The following is a 22,874-nucleotide window of genomic DNA, read 5'->3' as shown; positions in this document are numbered from 1 at the left end:
TACTATTATACCACCGCTTGAAATCCGAAATCAAAACTTCTTCAGAAGGGAAAACACATGTCATCTTCTCCTTGTTGTTGAATAAGAAAGGGAAAACTGCTCTTCATTTTTCTCTCTGTAACAAACTCTTCTTCTCTCTTTAGAAACCCTTTTTCGAGGTATTCTTCTTTTGGCTACAATTCTTCATTCTTCTTTCCATTGCTTCTTTGGCTGTCATTTGAATTGTATCTTAGCTTATTTACGTTTTCCTATATTTTTTTTCTATATTATTTGGGGATCTTTTTACTATTTCAGCTGTAAAATTGCTTCCTTTTCTGTATAACTCCGTCGTTTATTTGTTCTTGTGATTTTAAGTTTGTGATTTATCTACTCCCTCCGTCCCATTTACCTGGCATAGTTTGACTTTTGACTCTGCATACAGTTTAAGAAAGAAATAAAGACTTATAAAATTTGTAGTCTAAAATAAGCTATGCATAATTACGTGCCTATAAAATATTTCATTAAGGGTAAAATGGAAGTGTAAAGATAAATTGTTTCTAATATAGAAAAGTGTCTTTTTTGAGGACAGATTAAAAAGGAAAGTAAAAAAAAAGCAGTCCGGAGCATAAGGTATCCTGCATTCACGTAAGGTCCGGGGAAGGGCCGCACCTGAGGGTGTGATGTAGATAGCCTACCCTAATGCAAGCGTGACTGCTTCTACGGCTCGAACTCGTGACCTATAGGTCACACAGAGACAACTTTACCGTTGATCCAAAGCTCCCCTTCCTAAAAAGGAAAGCGTGCCACATGAATTGGCAGTGATAGGGAGTATTAATTTTCCTTTCCAAATTTCATTTTTCTCTTTATTTATATGTGAAACTTTGGACAGATATTTCTCTGTACAGTTACAGCATTATTATTTGATTCTTTGCATCTTGTGTATCATATCAGTGGAAAGATAAGTGGCATTAGAATTTTGAGCTTCAATAAGCTTGTATTGGTTTGCTGAAGATAGTAATATATAAAAAGGTCAGTTGGGTTATATTTAGAAACTAATTCCTAAAAACTGCAGGCTTAAAAAGAATTAATTTGTAGTATTCTGGTTTCATATAATTGGTTTAATAGATATACTAAGATAGTAGAAGAGGGAAGGAAAAAAGGAGTTAAGAATCACAAGTAATAGAAGAAGCAGACCCGCATACTAGAAGAACCTTACCACCTTAGTACTCAAATGACAAAAGCCCGTAAACTTTTTTTTTCTCTTCATGAAAAAAGACCCTTTTTCTTCTATATTTCAATGTTAGATTCAAAGAATAGCTTCACCTTGTGCCTCACCGTTTAAAGTGCACATTTTTCCGAACCACATTGCTGCGCCTATGAAGCGATAGCCCCTGTTTTGCATCGTTCCTCCCTTTAAAGCGACGATGCTATGGCTTTTAATAAAATTGCCTTTCAAAGCATGGTTTCCCCCCTCTTTTTTATATAATTGCTTTATGATTACAAAAGAAAAATGGTCCATATTCTGTTGTTTTCGTGCTTGAATCGCTAGAATGTTCATATAGATTGATATGAATGAACTAGTATAGCACTTTCCTTATCTTAATATACTTCTTCCAGATTGCTAGTCTTGATACTCGCGTGCACCAATAGTTACTGGTAATCAATACATCTCAGCTCCCTATTTACTGCACATATTGTATGTGTAATATGCAACTTTCTTTATTTAATAAGTTTATCCTAAAATGATTAAATTAAAATGAAATTGTTTCAGTTCAGTTGCAGTTACTAAGGTAATCCGTTATGTTTGGACGGGGTGCAAGGAGGAGTGATAACTCCAAGTACTATGAGGTTCTTGGTGTTTCAAAGAATTCCAGTCAAGATGAACTTAAAAAGGCATATAGAAAAGCTGCTATAAAGAATCACCCTGACAAGGGTGGTGACCCTGAAAAAGTGAGTTGCGCCTCTCGCACGTGCAATTAAAATTCTCTGCATGTTGCCGTTCCATATGTGTTGTCTCTGTACCAAGGAATCTTTGTTATTCTGATGCTCGTTTTGTCATTTTTTGTCCTATGTTTTCTTGGTCATATTTTTTTCTCTACTCAGTTCAAGGAATTGGCTCATGCATATGAAGTTTTAAGTGATCCAGAGAAGAGAGAAATTTATGATCAGTATGGTGAAGATGCGCTTAAAGAAGGAATGGGTGGTGGTGGTGGCGGTCACAACCCATTTGACATATTTGAGTCATTCTTTGGTGGAGGTTTTGGTGGAGCTTTTGGCGGTAATGTTGACTCATCTCCCTCTTAGGTATAGGGTGGATAGGAAGAGGTCATGCAAATTGGGAGGGCGGGGTTGCTAAATTCCTCTTGTCAGTATTATCTTTTTTTAATTTTTTGGTTGAAAAATCCATCGGCCTTTGGTTATCCTAGGTGGTGGTAGCTTCAGAGGCAGCAGAAAGAAACAAGGTGAAAATGCGGTGCACACTCTACGGGTTTCTCTGGAAGACTTGTACAGTGGCACAACCAAAAAGCTCTCTCTTTCACGGAATATATTGTGCCCGAAGTGTAAAGGGTATTTCTCCTTTCTAATTATCTGGCTTTTCCATTTCCTACTTTCTTTCCGGCACTGTGTGACAGTGATTTTCAAGATAATCCGCTGAATGATGACATGGTTTTTTAAATTTCTCTTGTTCTCGTTAAGGCTGAGAATCGATGCCGAGTTGTCAGTGAACGTATCTGAAAGATTTTGAACAAATTGTGAGTCCAATAGAGAAAGAATGTGTGCACTCTATGTATGTATACACATGTACAAAATGGTGACTGTGGTTCATCAGGACCTTTTATGTTTCTTTGTGTTATTCCTTTTTTTTTCATTGGTTTCTCTCTCCAGTTATTCTGCCTGAAGTAGTTAAGGAACTTGGAGTTGGCGCCCACATAATGGATTGCTCACTTACCGAGCCATCCAAGCAAGTTATTGATTAGTTTTCGTTTTAAACAGGCATTGGATCTACTGTGTAAAGGATCGATTCATTCAAGCAAGAAAGTGCAACAATCCTTTACTTTCCACTGGTTCCGTAAACGAGTGAAAACATGTATAACAACAACAACAAACCCAGTATATTCCCACGGGTGGGGTCTGAGGAGGGTAGTGTGTACACAGACCTTACCCTAGAGGCTGTTTCTAATAGACCATCGGCTCAGAAAAAACAAGTGAAAACGTGTAACTTGTACAAATCTTTCTATTTTCCAAATTGATCCAATCCGTTAGTTCGTTGAGCTATTTACTCAAAGATTGAAACATGATAGTCAGAGGCATTAGTTTATGGTTTTTTTCTAAGGAAACCTGAATTTCATGGATATGTTCTTCCTAGTGTAATTGATGCAACCTCTATAGAGCGCATTCATAAAATTTGCAGTGCAGATTGTTAGCATGTGTTCCTGAATAATGCAAACACTGAATTTTAGGCAGGTTGTGCATTTCAATCATATTTGAGTCCAAATCGACCACCATCTGAAGAAATTTCTGTGTTGATCGGACTTTCCAAAAATGTCGTTGGATGCGTGTTGGATCCTGCAAAAGTAGTGTAATTTTGGAGGATCCGACACGGGTGCGGCAGCATTTTGGAGAGTCCACGCAACATAGAGAAATATTTGACTCAGTTGTAATTTTGGAGGCAGAATTTCTGTTTTCTTTGGTACTTTGAACTCCTTTAAATGCTCTGTTAATGTTTTGTTGGACGTTGAAAGGCTTGGATCTAGTTTTTGTGGTGTTCATCTATATGGATATGTACCAAGGTGATTATGAGTTGCTACTTTATAGTGTTCCTCCTTTGTTGGGTGGGTACGTGTGAGGTTGCTGCATCTCAGTGGGAAATCTAATTTAACCTTTTTGTCTGTTGCAAATTAACAGATTTGTAAAAAACATAACATCATTTTTGGTGCAAGAATTATAATAAGGAGAGAATGTTCAGAAAAAATGAATTATCTGATAGATATTTGCTCTACATTTCGTTCTCGTTTAGAAATTCACCTCTTTCGTACTGTAGGTTTATGTTCTCATACCAGAATATCTGCAATCTGAATGAAGAGATTAGGGCTTTATACCACTCCTTAGTTTTTAGTTTAAGCTCGTCTTAATTGGCTTTTATTTATTGGATTGCTTATGGATTGAACTTGCTCTCAGCATGTATGTTTTGTTGAACTTCACCGGTGCAAGTATATGAGTTCTCTATGATTTTCTTGGATTATCAGGAAAGGTTCAAAGAGTGGAGCCTCTGGAACATGTTTTGGTTGCCAAGGTACTGGAATGCGTGTCACGACAAGACAGATAGCCCCAGGAATGATTCAACAGATGCAACATGTTTGTCCTGAATGCCGAGGCTCAGGTACGTAGTTAATGAGATTATTCCTGTAATACTAATTCTCAGTCTTATATGTAGAGAAAAAATATTGGTAAAACTATGCGTCTTTTTTTGTTAATACAGGAGAGGTTATAAGTGAGAGAGACAGGTGCACTCAGTGCAAGGGAAACAAAATTACACAAGAAAAGAAAGTATTGGAAGTGAATGTTGAGAAAGGGATGCAACACGGTCAGAAGATTGTTTTCGACGGGGAAGCTGATGAAGCTGTAAGAGTTTTTTATGCAATGCCAATATATTGCTCAGCTTTTGCAATTCCCCAAAAATGTTAAATTGGGCCTCCAAAGTTTCTAGTCAATATTTGCAAACAAAAATGGGTCCTTACTTAATCTGATATATTTGAACTATAAACATTGAATTTAAGTTCAAGACTTTGAATTGAATATATATCCTTCTCACTGAGAAAATCGTCAAGGCTATCTGCTTCCTTTGGCAGTAAGTGCACTGCCTTTCTCATTTTGGAAAGTGATATTTCTGTTCTAATGGTTGTATTGTGGTTATGCAGCCAGATACCATCACCGGCGATATTATTTTTGTATTACAACAGAAGGATCACTCCAAGTTCAGGCGAAAGTCTGATGATCTTTACGTGGAACACAATCTTAGCTTGACAGAAGCTCTCTGTGGCTTTCAATTTGTTCTGACTCATCTTGACGGCAGGCAGCTTCTGATTAAATCTAGCCCCGGAGAAGTTATAAAGCCTGGTAAGGAAAATTCTTTAGTTTTTTTCTTTTAATTTACTTATTTTCTTTTGTAAAGGGAGACGCGATTAATATTGGATGATCATTTGGTTGTCTCTTGCAGATCAATATAAGGCAATAAATGATGAAGGAATGCCCCATTATGGGAGGCCATTCATTAAGGGTCGGCTTTATATCCATTTTAATGTGGAATTTCCAGAATCTGGATTTCTTTCCCCTGAGAAATGCCGCATTCTTGAGACTATTCTGCCACCAGGGAAGCGCGCGTCTGATATGGAGTTAAATGATTGTGAGGAAACCACTTTGCATGATGTCAACATGGAGGAAGAAATGAGGCGCAAGGAGCAGCGACGCAGGAAAGAGGCTTATGATATGGATGACGATGATGAGCCAAATGTGCATCGTATGGCTTGTAACCAACAATAAAATCTTTCAGATAAGTGGTTTTTCATATAAGTCCCAATTTTTGTCTATGCTCCGTTGGCAGTTTGGGTTGGGAAAAACAGGCTTTCTTTTAGTTCTTCAGTTTAATATGTTGGTCTCACTTTTGTAGTCCCTTCTATTTTTGGTCCTAAAATTCATTCGTCAATAGGGCTCTTTGAGCTATTATTATTGAGCATTCTAGCATTCCTTAGCTAGTAGTAGATGATATAGTAACAATAGTTTCCATGTCACCACCAAAAGATGTGGTGTAGTGGATGAGACTGTTCTTCCCTTAACCAGAGGTCTCGAGTTTGAGTCCTGGGTATGGAAAAATCCTTGGTAGGGAGCGCTCCCCCCTGAATGGGGCCTTACGCGGCGCGAATCCGGATATAGTCGGACTCCAATGCGGGTACCGGACACCAGGTGGGAAACCAAAAATATAGTTGCCATGTCCATTGATCTTGTGGGGATTGTGTGCTATGTTAGCAACGACAGGATGATAGATACAGTTTGAATTATTGGGGTGTCTGTCGCAATTTCAATGCGTAGCCGTTGAAGACATAATTAAATAAATAAGAGTGTGTTCACTTAAAAAATTTAAGCTTTTTGATGACATGACCATATATAATTTAATATGTTATAAGTGCAGGTAGAAGTGTAACCATATAGGATCTCTGACTTATTTGGATTCGCTGTCCTATAAAACTCATTAAAAAGAAAGTGTAATATATTATGATTTTTCATATTCTTAAAAAGCTCGAACCTGAAACTCTTAATGTGTAGAGTAGCAAAAGGTATAGGGCTCTAGTATGTTGAATTTGAACTTTCTTTTTAGGGTTTCTTTTTCTCTTTAGGTCTTACATTAAGTACCATCCACTGAAGTTGCCAAAGTTTTAGTGCATTGACGATAAGTTTGGAGCCAAAAGGTATGTGGCTATTTTCTCCTATTCTAGTTCTAGCTAAAAAGGAGGGGGGAATATGAATTACCTTTATTAAGTTAGTGGCGGAGCCAGAATTTTCGTTAAGGGGTGTTAAAATATATAAAAGTAACATACCGGAAAATTAAGGAGAGTCAATACATAGTATATATACATATAATTTATTTTTTTATCTAGCTACACAGTGTATTTTTTCCGTTAAGAGGTGTCAAATATTTTTCCTATAAGGTGGCTCCGCGACTGTATTAAGTGCGTTTCTCCTATGCTAAAAGACCACACCAGGATCATCATATTTGGAGATCATAATTACGGTTTTGAAAAATTCTCAAAGTCTAGATAATCATCATCACTATATAGAATTTAATAATAGAATGTTTGTTTGACTGAAAATTTTGCTCGTGTAAATTACCCTATTAAAACATGTTATTTATCAATTATTCTAGGTTATTGTTACTTTCATTATTGTTTAAGTGACCTGATTGGTAGATTTGCCAACAATTAAATAAAATGCCCATAAAGATCTCTATTATTTTCGGCAAAAGACAGGAATTTTAATGACGTTTATTTACTGAAATTTAAAGTAGTGAAATTATGTTAGTTGGCTAGTCGCTTGAATAAAAAAGGATGTTGGAGTAGGACCAACTATACAATCAAATAACCAAGTATTATATCCTTTTAGGAGATACTACTATAAGATACAACTTACTATATTACCTACGTAAAATTTGACAAATTGCTAAAGAAATAGATGTTATGTTTCGCGAATGGACGTGAATGGGAAATGGAAGAGATACCTTTTGAATTGCACCTGTTCAACTCACTCTTTCATTGTTTATAAATTTAGAGGATTAGCCTCAATTCTCAGACATGAAAAATCTGAAAATTACTCCCATCTTTTCTACATTGTTGTGTTGTTTTCAAATAAACACACTGTCAAGTGTGATTTGTTTCGTTTGTTGAGTTCGCTGAAGTTCTGTAATTTCGATTGCCAGTATTACAGAATAGTTTTTCCGTTCTATTCTGAGAGGAAGTAATCCATAACCTTGGGCAACAATGAGGGAATTAAATTCTTTAAGGACACACAAGTAACTTGGTGGGTTCGGAAATTATTATTTTTTGTTTATTGAACATACATTTATTTACTTCTCTGATTTTCTGGTTTTGAACACAATTTTTAATATATTTGTTGTTGAGATGGCTGATCACAGACAGAAAAATAGGAGTGGAAATCGTTTTCTACTTTGGAAAGATAACGATGAAGCAAATCATCTGATATGGTCCGAACTCCGAAGTGGAAACCGAGTCGACGCTTCATGAGAGGAAACACTGCCATTGGATTGGGGACTCATTCACACGAGATTCCTTTACTGGGGACTCATTCGCTATATATTTCTTTTCTCATACTCCAGTTTGATATGGTGCCTAGGAGTGGCAAACGGACGGGTTGGGTTGGATATGGTTCGGATAAAAAATGGGTAATGAAAAAACGAATAAATTATTCGATCTGACCCATATTTAATACGGATAAAAAACGGGTTGACCGACGGATAATATGGGTAACCATATTACGCATGACTTTTTGAATATGATCACTTTTGGGAGAACTTTTAGTCTCCCAAACTTGAGGAATCCCCAATTTGAGGCTTCACAAATGTAAAAGTTAAACTCATTGGTTATCTATTTTCTAAGGGGTCATTTGGTTGCCGATTAGAGTTATGCATGTATTAGTTATGTATGTATTAGTTATGCAGGAATAAGTAATGCATGGATTAGTTATGTAAGGTTGAGTTATGTTGGGATTAGTTATGCATGGATTAGTTATGCGGGGATTAGTTATACGGTAGTTATATAAGGATTAGTAATATAAATGTAATGTGAGTGTTATTTATTATTAGCTTACTTTATTTTATTAAAATTGTTAGTATAGTTTAAATATATATTTTTAAACAAAAAAATACAAGTTTGAATAAAGGGTATTCTTGTTATTTTGTGTTTTAATACAAGTATTACTAATACATGTATAAGTTATTTCACCTTCTGCCCTGCATAAATAATACATAGATTCCCTCATAACTTATACATGTATTAGTTATGCGGAAAAGAAAAACATGAACCAAACATTGTATTAGCAATGCTATATTTTATGTGGAAAAAAAGAAAAAACAACCAAACATTGTATAACTTATGCTAGCTTCTATGTGGAGATTATTTTTTCCCCTTCTTTTAACCAAACAATATATAAAGTTATCCTAGTTTTAATCAGTGTTTAAAAAGGCATTTCTGGGACTCGCCCCTAGGCGGGGCACTTGCAAAACGGCATAGGGCTCATGTATGGGGCTTAGTTCTGTGAGGCTTACGCCCCAAGCGCCCGACCGTGCGCCCTAAACACGCCTAACGCCCAACGCTCGGGGCTCGCCTGACAATTCTAACGCAAATCACGTGTCGAATTTTCTAATTAATATCGTTGACCTTCAAAATTCTTTAACAAATTAATGATAAAAGTTCTATTCATCGATAGAAATATGAACATTGAGCATAACTCTAATAATGAGACATATTATTGAGAATTTATATCTTCACTTGTTATTGGTCGTGTCTTAGTTCATTTGTCCCTCTTTGTTATACACTTTTATTAATTTGATATCTTAAACTAATTTGTATTTATTCATGAAGGAGTAATATTTTAATTATCGTACTAATAAGATTTTATTAATTATTTACTTTTAGGAAGGTGCAATGTGGAGTTTGATCATTTTTTTTAAAAAAAAATGTAAGTTTTTAATTATTTGAAAGTTAAAAACGTTATACGTGATTTGTATGCATTAGTTATACTTAAGAATCATGCTAGATATTTTGTTTTCTATGAGTTCCTTTAATTTTCATGCTAGATATTTTGTTTTCTATGAGTTCCTTTAATTTTCTTTTAATTTTTAACTTTTAATTTATATTTTATATTTTTTGTGTTATTATGTTATTTTATTAATTTATAAATTAAAATTTTTAAAGATCCATGGGGCTTACCTCCTCCCCCCGCCTCCAAGTTTACGCCTCGCCCCATATCAAGTAAAACGTCCCACCTTAAGCCCCCGCCTTTTAAAACATTGCTTGTAAGTAGCGTATAATAGATTGTTTGACTAGTTTTTTGTGGGGATGGAGCATATATATTTCACATATTTATAGTTTTCTTCAATATTTATATATATATATATATATAAATATTTTAAAAATTCAATACCTATGGGGCTTAGGCCCCGTGTCCCGGGGCTTACGCCTCGCATTACGCCCACGCCTTTTAAAACACTGGTTTTAATACATGGATTATTTCTCTCTAACCGGCTACCAAACGATCCTTAAATGAATAATATGATTCTTATTTATATTTGACTCGTTTTTAAAAAAATTATTATCCAACATATTTTTTAGTGGATAATATGGGTGGTTAATTATTTTCTTTTAACCAATTGTTAGTGATTCAATGGACTCTAATCTAGCAGTCCATGTAACAATGAATATGTGGCTGAATGTGTGAGTATTAATCGGTTCGCTGACTATAAACTAAGGGGTCGTTTGGTGAGCGCATTAAGTTATCCTGGGATAATAATTTCTGGACTATAATAATTCCAAATTTGATGGGATAAGGGGATAAGATGAGATATTCAGTATTAAGTTTGAGATTAAATTTATACCATGTTTGGTTGATGGTATAAATTTATCCCAAACATGATAAATTTAATCTCTTACCAAATAAATTTATATCATCAACTAAATATGATATAAATTTAATTTCTTATCTTATCCCACTTTATCCCGCCTACCAAACGATCTGAGGGAACGAAGATTTGAAAAGGATGATATTCCAAAATGAGTTATATCTCATGAAACTTTGTCATGTAGTGTCCTGACAAAAGACATGGACTCATTAAAGCAAAATTATGGGATCTTACACTTAGTAATACAACGTTCACGTAAGAATTTAGTTACTGATTCTGGTTCCAAACTGTGAATCCAAAGTTGTCTTTGGAGATTGATATATTAATGTGGTTTTGCTTATCCAACGTTGGACTACAGGTCGAAAACTCATAATAATAATAATAATAATAGTATGAATGCTAAAGCATTAGCAAAAACCTTCTAAAGTGTCACGTTCTTAGTCCTTAACTAAGGGGTGTTTGGTAACCGGTTAGAGAGGAGTTATCCATATATTAAAATTAGGATAATTTTATATATTGTTTGGTTAAAAGAAGAGGAAAAAATAATCTCCACATATAAGCTAGCATAAGTTATACAATGTTTGGTTATTTTTTCCTCTTTTCCATATAAAATGTAGCATTGCTAATACAATATGTGGTTCATGCTTTTCTTTTCTGCATAACTAATACATGTATAAGTTATGAGGGAATCTATGTATTATTTATGCAGGGTAGAAGGTGGAATAACTTATACATGTATTAGTAATACTTGTATTAAAATACAAAATGACAAGAATACCCTTTATTCAAACTTGTATTTTTTTGTTTAAAAATATATATTTAAACTATACTAACAATTTTAATAAAATAAAGTAAGCTAATAATAAATAAACATTACATTTATATTACTAATTCCCGCATAACTAATCCCCGCATAACTAATCCATGCATAACTAATCCCAACATAACTCAATCTTGCATAACTTATCCCTGCATAACTAATACATGCATAACTAATCCTTGCATTACTTATTCCTGCATAACTAATACCTGCCACTCTTGCCAACATCATCTTGGATGAAGTTGGCTTGGGTGTTGGCAGCGTTAATTTCTCCGTCGTTCGCCATTCCCTTAGTTGCAACCTTTGCTCTGATACCACATTGTTACGTCCTCTGTCGTTAACTAAGTATACGTGCAACACTTAACAACTCGCTCACGATCTTGCACAACTTGCTCACGTTCTTGCTATGCCAAGTCAGCCTTACTACACTCAAGATCGCTAAGAGAATGGTAGAAAGAACACAAGAGAATTGTTAAAGGAAACTTTGTATTAGAGAGAACTTGAATTGTTTGCTTGATGAATTACAAATGAATGACCCCCTTTATATACTAGTCTCCTAGGAGCTAGAGTGTAAATGTTAATTGTTATACAAGTCCTTGATATTTACAAGATTAGGGTTTTCTCTAGAATTCTCTACAAGCCTAGAAGATTCCAAGGACTTTCCTAGCAAATCCATAAGCATCTAGGGTCTTCCAAAGGAAATGTCCGTACTTCTCTAGAATCTTCTCACAAATACTAGCTTTCCTCCTATGTAAGCTTTCACATGGTATTAATATATGCCAAATGGTATCTATGTGGCATAGTGACGTGGCGGGTCATCACAAAAGGGTTCAAATGTTTCTGATCCGAAAAGTCGTAACGTTTAGATGAAAGCTTCTAGTAAATCGTATTGCCACAAATTCTTTGTTTATAAGTATGGGGCTTACACCAATACTTGAAAGTATTCTTGAATTCATGAATATAATATGTGTAAAAGATATTATATATGGTAGTTTGATAAAAATAATATATCAAACTATTGAAATGTCTAGGGGTTACAATGGTTTAGTTGAAAAATCGTTTGAAAAGAAAATTAAAATACTTGTGATTTTCTACCCCTGTTCTAGAGAATAAAATCCGCGTGATTTTCTACCCGTTAAGATTAAAGTCTTTGTAACTTTCTACTCATTTGACAGAGTAAAGTTTAAGTGACTTCCTACTCGTTTTGGAGATTAAAATCTTAGTAATTTTGTACTCCAATTTATTACTCGGTTTAAAGATTAAAAATTTTACCGTTTATTAAATTTGGTTGTGTCATATATTGCTTGGTTTGAGGATTAAAAAACTTCACTGTTTGTAAGATCTGGTTGTATCAGATATTGCTCGTTTGAAGATTAAAAAATTCACCGTTTATTAGTTCTGGTTGTATCAGGTCGATTTGAAGATTAAAAACTTCATTGGTTATTACTTCTGACTGTGTCGTGATACAAACAACAGTTCATGTGTTTGGATCTACAAAGTAATAAGGGTGACGAATATGAATATTTTGAAGAAATGTGTTTGAAATATTTAATTATTCATCAAAAACACCCCATACACATATGATCCATTGAGATTGCGGATAAGAAAGAATCGATCATTAAATGAAATGATTAATGCTTTGTTGATAAGTTCTGGTTTACTCCTGAACTTGTAGGGGAAGATATTCTTAAAGCTAACCGAGTATTTAATCGAGTTTCCCATAACAAAACACAATCCATTTCATATGAAAAATGAAAAGGAAGAAAGCCAACTTGAAATATTTCAAAGTATGGGGTGTTTGGCTAAAGTGAAAGTCCTAAACCTAAAGAATAAAAGTAGGATGAAAACCATTGATTTTGTTTTGAAAGGATATGCAATCAAGAGCAGGGCATATTATTTTCTAGTTCATAAATCAGAAAATCCCGATATTCATATTAATACGGTAATCGAATAAGATAATGCTGAATTCTTTGAGAATATTTATCCATATTAAAAGGAATGTGAGTTGTCTAGTGAATATCTAAGCGACATCGGGAAGAAGCAAAGGAAAGTACACCTAACGAGGTGAATCCAAGAGGTAGTAAACGTCAAAGGACAACTGTTTCTATCAAATTAGATTTTCTGACATTCTTGTTGGAAAATAATTTTCAAACTTTGAAAGAAGTTTTGTCTTCCTCGGAAAGAAACAGTCAATAGTGAGATATAATCCATATTAAACAACAATACTTGGGAGTTAGTTGATCTTACTCTAGGGAACGAACCATTGGGTTCCAAATGGATTTTCAAGAAGAAAATAAAAGATGATAGTATTATTGACCTGTATAAGGCAATACTTATTGTCAAAGGATATAGATAACGAGAAGGCCTTGACTATTTTAACACATACTCGTCAGTTATGAGTGTTACATACATATGAATTGTAGTAGCATTGGCTACTGTGTATGGTCTTAAAATCCATTAAATGGATGTGAAGACAAAATAATATTGTCAAATGGTTTTAAAATTAACGAGTGTAAACAAATGTGTTTACGTTAAAAGTACTTCAAATCATATAGTCATTATGTGATTATATGTGGATGGTATGTTGATAAAATATTTAAAATGTGTGGCTTTTAACTTATGCATGACAAAAGTCAATGTTAGACGTAACGTCTAAATGATATATATTTTATTTCGAACCTCACCAATCCTTAGTGGATATTGATATGATAGTCGGTGAATTCATTACTTGTTCAGTCTTAGTGATGACTAGTGATGAAACTTCCATAAATAATTTGTTCTTTCTTGAGCATTTATAATATTTAGCTCTTTTATGAAAGGTATCACCTGAAAAGCTGTGACTTTTCATAAAAAGTGTGACCGTTCATGAACGAATGTATTAATATGTTGGTCTATAATGAGGTGAACCAACCGATGAACATGACCAAAATCCATTGCAAGTTGGATTTGTTTCATGAATGAAGATGTTATAATTTGCATATCATATAGACGTATGAATAAATAGCATAAAAATGCTATAGAAAAAAGGCAGAGTGGTTGCGAAATGTGTTATATATTAAAAGGTTGTGGCCACATCTGATGCCAACCATTCCAACTGTTATAATATAATATTGCTACATTAAGGGTGTGTTTGGTATGACGGAAAATATTTTTCGGAAAGCGTTTTTCCATTTTTCACTATTTGGTTGCACAAAATAGTTTGAAAAATATTTTTCTAGATATCACATTTTTCTGAAATTGGAGGAAAATGACTTCCCTAGAAAAAGTTAGGAAAATATTTTCGAAAAGCTCCACCTACCCTCACATCTTACCCCACCCCCACCAACTTCAATTTTCTTGTTATTTTTCATTTTTCTGCGCCACCTACCCACCCCAACTCCGTCAACCCCCCTCCCCCTCACCAGAAAAAAAAAAAATTATTTTTTAACCTTTTTTTTTTTTTTTGTATTTTCAATTTTTAATTTTCTGTTTTTTCGTACCACCCCCCAACTGCACGCGAATATATATATATATATATATATATATATATATATATATATATATATATATATATATATATATATATTTTTTTTTGTATTTTCAATTTTTTGTTTTTCGTACCCCCCCCCCCCTCCCCCCCGCAATTTTTTTTTTATATTTTATATTTTCAGTTCTAATTTTTTCATTTTCAGTTTACAGATTCGAAATTGTACGAATTCCAAAGTTACGAGTTTAGAGGTTTATGTGTTTGAAAATTTGCGGGTTTAGAAATTATAGAGTTTACGGGTTCGAAAGTTTAGCGGTTCAAAAGTTTATGAAATTTGTAGGTTCGGAAGGTTGTTGGTTCGAATGTTTATGGCTTCATGTTTATTGTATCTAAATTATTTATGAATACTCTTGAGAATTTATTTTCCTTAATTTGCATACCAAACACCGAAAAATGAGTAAGATTACTACTTGTTTTTCAAGAAAATATTTTTCACGGAAAATATTTTTCGTTATACCAAATACACCCTAAGTGTAGTCAATAATCTGATATGCAATAGAAAATTGAGATGTATTAGTCTACGACATAAGGAAATTCGCTATGAAGTGTCATGACAATAAAATGAATTTTGGGATATTTAAAATATATCCATGACTATACATTGCACTATAATAAGTATCCTGCGGTTATTAAGGGGTATAGTGATACAAATTGGATCACCGGATCAACCTAAACTAAATCCACAAGTGAATATATTTTTACAATAAGTGGAAGAACAATGTCGTACCATCTTCCAGTTATGATGGAGTTTCATCAGGGGTCGACACTCTGCCCTTTTTTGTTTGCTCTGGTGATTGACGTACTGACGCGCCACATCCAAGGGGAGATGCCGTGGTGTATGCAATTTGCAGATGATATTGTATTGATTGACGAGACGCGAGGCGGTGTGAATGCGCAATTAGAGGTATGAAGGCAGACCTTGGAATCTAAATGTTTCAAGTTGAGCAGGACCAAGACAAAATACTTGGAGTGTAAGTTCAGTGGCGAGACTCAAGGAGGGGAAGGGGAAGTGAGGTTGGACTCGCAGGTCATCCCTTGGAGCGGAAATTTTTAAGTACCTTGGATCTATTATTCAGGGGACGGGGAGATCGATGAAGATATCACACAGGGCGGGATGGATGAAATGGAGACTCGTTTTCGGTGTTTTGTGTGACAAGAAAGTGCCACCGAAACTTAATGGTAAGTTCTACAGAGTGGTGGTCAGACCAATGATGTTGTATGGGGCTGAGTGTTGGCCAGTCAAGATCGCTCATGTCCAGAAGATGAAGGTAGCAGAGATGAGGATGTTGAGATGGATGTGCGGTCACACTAGGTTAGATAGAATCAGAAATGAGGTTATTCGCGACAAGGTGGGTGTGGCCCCTATTTAGGACAAGATGCGGGAAACGCGACTTAGGTGGTTTGGTCATGTGAGGAGGAGGAGCACAGATGCCCCGGTGAGGAGGTGTGAGAGGTTGACATTGGAGGGTCTACGGAGAGGTAGATGTAGGCCAAATAAGAGGTGGGGAGAGGTGATTAGGCAAGACATAGAGCAACTTCAGCTAACTGAGGACATGGCTCTTGATAGGAAGGTATGAATGTCAAGGATTAGGGTAGTAGAGTAGGTAGTCTAGAGTGTTCATAATAGTAGTATTGACATACAGTCTTGCTTTCTGTTGGTAGTAGGTTTTTATGACTAACCGTTGTTTCTTTCATTGTTGATCACATTACTGTCTTGTTGTTTATATTATGTTTTATATGACTTTTTGGTACTGTCCCTCCTTGTCTATATTTTCATTGATGTGGTGCTTATGCTTTCCTAAGCCGAGGGTCTATTAGAAACAACCTCTCTATCCTCACAAGGTAGGGGTAAGGTCTGCGTACACACTACCCTCCCCAGACCTCACGGTGTGAGATAATATTGTGTATGTTGTTGTTGTTGTTGTAGTGGAGGAGCATTGTCTTGGAAATTGTCCAAAAAAACGTGCATTGCCGCTCTACAATGGAGGCTGAATTTATAGCTTTAGACAAGGCCGGTGAAGAAGTTGAATGGCTCTGGAATTTTTTGAAGAAATTCCACCTTAGCCCAAAATATTCGCACCTATATGCATACATTGTGACAGTCAAGCGGCAATAGGAAGCGCCAGGAGCATTATGTGTAACGAAAAATCTTGTCATATACGACGAACACATAAAACCGTTAGGCAACTACTCTGTAGGGAAATTATCATAATTGAATATATGAAGTCAAGTGATAATGTGTCAGATCCATTTACAAAAGGCCTAACTAGAGAGGTAGTTGAAAGATCATCGATGGGAATATGACTATGGCCGAGGACAAGTCATTGTGGCAATAACTCTACCTAGAAGACTGGAGATCCCGAGATCTAGGTTCAAGGAGCTCAAAGAAGTCATTAATACCAGTTCAACATTGTCAAATAAAATATCTTTTGGTCCATTATCGTGATGAGACAATGTTCGGTACCAAGGATAAAGCGTTAAGGCTTTTTAGTGGTTTCTATATTTGATACGGGGTATATCAAATAGTGTATCTACGGGATAATACATTTAGGAATCACCTATGTAAGTGTGAAGTGTAAGCCGCTTCAAGGAGAATTCTGTAAGGCCAGTTCTCTGCGAACTTATGAATCGGGCGGTGTTCATGGCTGAAACAAACACAACAATAAGAACCAAAGACGGTTAAGAGTTGATTGTGTGACTTATGGTTGTCTAGGTATACACTAAACCCCGACGGTTCAAAGATATCAAATCTACCGATTGACCGAGTATATCCGACATATGCTTACTACAGAAAGTTCAAAGGGAAACCTACTTATCCAGATGCGATTAATCCTTACTTGCGAATCACACAGTGTTTTCATGTATGGTTTTACACATTTGTCCATTCCCCATTCATGTGGGAGGTTGTTAGGTTTCACGAATGTGTGTGAATGGAAATGGAAGAGGTACCTTTTGAATTGCACCTCTTCATCTCACCCTTTCATTGCCTATAAATTTAGAAGATTAGCCTCAATTCTCACACATGAAAAATCTGAAAATTTCTCCCATCTTTTCTACATTGTTGCGTTATTTTCAAATAAATACACTATCAAGTATGATTTGCTCCGTTTATTGAGTTCACTGAAGTTCTGTAATTTCGATTGAAGTATTACATAATAATTTTTACGTTCTATCCTGGGAGGAAGTAATCCATAACCTTGGGCAACAGTGAGGGGATTAAATTTCTTAAGGACACACAAGCAATTTGTGGGCTCGAAAATTATTATTTTTTGTTTATTGAACTAACATTTCTTTACTTCTCCGATTTTCTGGCTTTGAACACAAGTATTGTGTTAGTATACCTCAGTTAAATTATTTAGCAATCATCTAAAGTTTAGACTATGAACGAAGTTCTGAATATCTTATCACAGTCGTAGAAAATTTAGACTAGATTGCTAAATATTTTATTTGTTGATACTTATAAAGACTAAGTGAATTTATTTATTTTGAATGATTTAAAGTTATAAAGGCATAAAACCTCTGGTTAAACTCATATATTTGGACCACCAAAGTTGTAGCGGCAGGCGGTAGGTATCCATTCATACTTAATTTGAGATTCCAGAGTTTCGGCAATTCGGTGCACAAAGTATTCCGTATTCACATAGGGTCCGGGGAAGAACCGTACCCCTAGGGGTATGATATTGACAACCTACCTTAATGCAGGCATTAATGGTGCTTCCACGACTCGAACGCATAACCTATGAGCTATAGGTCACACGGAGGAGGTTCGAGCCCGAAAATAAAATCGACTGGATCAAAGAATGCTTTACCTTCCAAGTGAGACTTTTTGGTGTGAATTCAATTTAATTGGGCCACAAAAGGAATAACGGATAGCCGGATACCGAGTGAAAAAACTATAATATTTTTGGGTCGTTTTCATTGATGTTATTTTCGTCGTACGGTACGTACAGTGCATGAACTGGCACAAATTAATGTATCCACAAAACTCGTGTGAAAAAAATGTGACCTATATATTACTTGTGTGGTTTTCAAGCTGCTAAAACTTTGCGGCCATAATTATATCTATCATTCAATTTAGACAAAATCTTTTGTACTTTTGTCCCCTATTCCCTCAAAAGTAGTACTTTAAATTTTTTGTATCTATTGTTTGTCTTGTTTCTTGTACTTTAATTGCAATTATATATTAAACCTATATTTAATTTGTATAAATCCATTTGAGTTTGTATGCATGATCTTGTTCCTGCTTCACATATCTTTTCCTCTCCCATTTGATATATAATTTAGGTTACGCATCTTAAGTGCTGTTAAAGGCATAAGATATCTGTATGATTTAATTAATATATATATATTGCTAATTAAAATAATTATTGTTTTCATTCAGCCTGAAGAATAAAATGACGTGCTAAACAGCTAAAGGAAGAGTATAAGTATATACACAAATATATATGTACCAAACCTAATTAACCTGGTAGTTCAACAACTCCACATTTTTGTAATTAAGACTCTTCTTAATATGATGAGATAGAGATAACTCATTACATGTTTGTTTGTTTGTTTGTTTTTTTTTTTTCTGTTTCTCGCATGGTGTCAGGTATCTGTGTTGGGCCCGACTAATCTAGATTAGCGCAAAAAAAAAAATCCACTTTGGAGGTAAAATGCTCCCCACCAATAGTAAAGTTCCAAGTAAATGAAGTTTTGTTTTAAAACCATTGAAAATTTTAAACGAGTTGATCACACAATTCAACATGATATAAGAACAAAAAAAATTAAAAATTGTCAATTCAAATTGGGGAGTAGTTTTAAGTTGGAGTTTTAAAATTATTTTAAAATAAAAAACTAAAATTAAAAAAAAAAAATCAATTCAAAATTCCTTTGTTTTCTTAAATTATTTTTGTTTTTCTTTTTAAAAAAAATTATTTATTCAGAAAATATTATTGAGAACAATAGAATAAAATATATATATATAAAAAAAATATGTCTTCTATTATATTATAAAAAGAAAGCAGCATACAAAAATTTAAATAAAGTAATATGCTAATAAAAGTTTCTATTAACAATGCAATAATACTAAATATTGGATAATATAATAAAGAAAAATACCGAACAAGCTAAATATTGGATAATATAATAAATAAAAATACATAATAAAAAAGTTATTCAATGACTATACAACTTTATTTAATTTAATATAGAATTTATTCATTAAAATTCAGATAATATTATTGAGAACAATAGGATAAAATTTAAAATAAAAAAATATTTCAACCGTAATAAAATATATATCTTCTATTATATTACAAAAAAAAGTAGTAGACAAAAATATTAAACAAAGTAATATGCTAATACATTTTTTTATTAACAATGTAAAAATACTAAATATCGGATAAGTATAATAAAGAAAAATATAAAACTTAATTTAATAGAGATTTTATTCATTAAAATTCAGACAATATTATTGAGAACATTACAATAAAATTTAAAATAAAAAAATATTTCAAGAGTAATAAAATATATACCTTCACTTATATTACAAAAAATAGTAGTAGACAAAAAGTTTTTCGATAACTATATAAGTCCCTTTAATTTAATAGAAGTTTTATTCATTAAAATTCAGATAATATTATTGACAACAACAAAATAAAATTTAAAATAAAAAATATTTCAAGATTAATAAAACATATATATCTTCTCTTATATTACAAAAAGAACGCGAGCAGACAAAAATATTAAATAAAATAATATGCTAATAAAAATTTCTATTAACAATCTAAAAATACTAAACATTGAATAATAGAATAAAGAAAAATATAGATCAAAAAAGTTATTCAATGACTATATAAGTCCCTTTAATTTAATAGAGATTTTATTATTGGGTATATCATATTGACAGATAAGATGATAATTGAAATTTATTAAAGCAATACGATCTAATATGTTCAAACAAGCCCGATCATAATTTAATTTAATTAATATTTTTTAATATTGACCGCGCATCGCGCGTGTACGACTACTAGGTAAGTAAATAAGAGTGTGCGTGCTTTAAAAATTTAAGCTTTTTGATGCCATGACCATTTATACTTTGACGTGGTATAATTGCAGTTAGAAGTGTACGAACATGGGGTCCCGACTAATTCGGATTCGTGCCATGAAAAATTCATTAAAGGAGAAAGCGTTTCATACAGTTTGAAGCAATGTTAGAAGCAGAACGCTAGGACGATAGATACAATTTGAATTATTGGGGTTTCCCTAGCAGTTTCAACGTGCAGCCGTTGAAAACATAATTAAGTAAATAAGAGTGTGCGCACTTTAAAAATTTAAATTTTTTTGATGAAATGACCATATATATATATATATATATATATATATATATATATATATATATATATATATATATATATATATATATATATATATATATATATATATATATATATATACACTTTGACATGGTATAAGTGCAGGTAGAAGTGTACCCCTTTCGGTACTACATAGAAATCCGATTAATCTGAATTCACGCCACGTAAGATCCATTAAAGGAGAAAACGCTTCATATCTAGAACTTTAACCCTGAGACCCCTAGTTAAGGATGGATATCATATCCATCTCATCACAATTCTTGACAGTTAAAGTATCTTTCTAGGGTTTCTTTTTCTCCCTTTCACTTTCCTTAGGTACATTAAGTACCATCCACTGAAGTTCCCAAAATTTTAGTGCATTGTATGATAAGTTTGGAACCAAATAGTATGTGTCTATTTTCCCCTATTCTAGCTAAAAGGAGGAGGGAATATGAATTACCTTTATTAAGTGCCTTTTATCCTATGCCAAAAGACCACACCAGGATCATCGTATTTGGAGATCATAATTACGGTTTTGAAAAAATCCCAAAGTTTTACACCATTAATGTAGAGAACTTAAAATCTATGCAAAATGCATGGCTAAGATTAGTTGCATGTTCTAACAATGGACGCAACTGTGTGGCTTGTTTCAAACTTTCAATCGTATATGTAAAACGCTAAGAACTATTTGTAAGAATATGTACAAATTCAAGCGCAAAAACATATACGCATGCAGGGAAAAGTATGTGCATGTGTATTTACTGTACAAGTTAAAAATCCACGCTAGCATTTGGACGTAGATTTGGAGGGGCTTTTGCATCTATACCCGATTTTAGGGTCACAATTGAACCTATACACACTTTATAAAAATATTTGCAAGTCTACCCACTTTACGATCAACTTCAGACTCATCGGGTTTGAAGTGAAAAAATTGCACTTCAGATGCACTTAAGACCAAATTGGTCTGGAGTGCAACCAATGGTTTCATGCACTTAAGGCCAATAAGTCTGAAGTGAAAAATTACACTTAAGGCCAAAAGGTCTGAAGTGCAACAAGCGTTTTCCTACACTTAAGGCCAATAAGTCCGAAGTGAAAAATTGCACTTCAGATTCACTTAAGGCCAAAAGGTATGAAGTGCAACTAACGTTTTCATGCACTTAAGGCCAAACATGCATGAAGTGCAAATTGCCCAGAAACAGAAATTTATTCTTCGAATTTTAACAATCCAATATATGATTTAATACCTAAATTTACTCCAAATGAGTTCAAATTTGAAACATAACTCCAAATATCATCAAGAACAAACCCCAATCATCAATTTGTCAAAACAACAATAAATCTAACTATCCCATTTTGCAATTAAGAAAAAGAAGAAACCTTAAGCAATAGTAAAAAAATAAAGCGTCACAACAACTCATCACGGTAAAACATCATAAAGTACCTTAAAATATGTTCACAAATACCATATAAAATTACTGTTACCCGAAGAAGAAGAAGAAGAAGAAGAAAGAGGAGAAAAATGCCTGAAATTATTTAAACAATGGATATAAGTTAAAAAACATTTTAAAAGTGAGTACATATTAAATGGGGGCGACCAAATAGAGCGCCTGTGCAATTTTTACGATTTGATTGAAATTTAAAAAAAAGAGTTTTTGAAGTTGTGTTGAAAAATAATTTTTGAGAGTTGAAGTTATACTTGGACATGTATTTTATTTGAAGAAAAGTTAAAATTTTATAAGTGGAAGAAAATATTTCACCCAAAAACTAGTTACAATTTTTGGGAACTTGAATTTTTTTCTGCAAAACATGATCATATTTCATTAACAAACTATGTTTTCAATTTGTTTTTGAAAAAATGAAGCCAAAATCTATGATCCAACGGGAGCTAAATCTCCAGGGCGTAGTAAGTTGGAAAAATGACAGTATCTTGGCAGCTGTCATGAGGTTCTACGAAACATGGGTATAGTGGAGACCAATGGGGTCGATTTTGCTGCATTTCAGATGACTGGTTCCGCTAAGTGTAACGAC

General features: G+C 33.8%; 1 protein-coding gene across 6 annotated transcripts; it reads left to right on the top strand.

Annotated features, from left to right (window-relative positions):
- On the top strand, positions 1–8,343 carry LOC107824227 (dnaJ protein homolog). Of its 6 annotated transcripts, XR_012697872.1 has the most exons (10): positions 1–158; positions 1,751–1,929; positions 2,083–2,257; positions 2,406–2,547; positions 4,227–4,360; positions 4,460–4,602; positions 4,899–5,097; positions 5,198–6,443; positions 7,448–7,548; positions 7,664–8,343. XR_012697872.1 is itself a non-coding variant. In XM_016650970.2 (9 exons), exons 3-9 carry the CDS (start codon positions 1,780–1,782, stop codon positions 5,518–5,520), a joined length of 1,266 nt encoding a protein of 421 aa, XP_016506456.1. In that variant the 5' UTR covers positions 23–158; positions 1,597–1,635; positions 1,751–1,779; the 3' UTR covers positions 5,521–8,343. The 6 variants fall into 6 exon arrangements, 3 of the variants coding, with proteins under 3 accessions (XP_016506455.1, XP_016506457.1, XP_016506456.1); XR_012697871.1 differs by having other exon boundaries at positions 7,448–8,343; XR_012697870.1 differs by having other exon boundaries at positions 5,198–7,548.
- The last annotated feature ends 14,531 nt before the right edge of the window (positions 8,344–22,874 follow it).

Source organism: Nicotiana tabacum, chromosome 13, assembly GCF_000715075.1.
Source record: "Nicotiana tabacum cultivar K326 chromosome 13, ASM71507v2, whole genome shotgun sequence".
Lineage (NCBI taxonomy): Eukaryota > Viridiplantae > Streptophyta > Magnoliopsida > Solanales > Solanaceae > Nicotiana > Nicotiana tabacum.
Note: the sequence above shows the minus strand (reverse complement) of the source record. Positions and strands in the feature narration are given on the sequence as shown.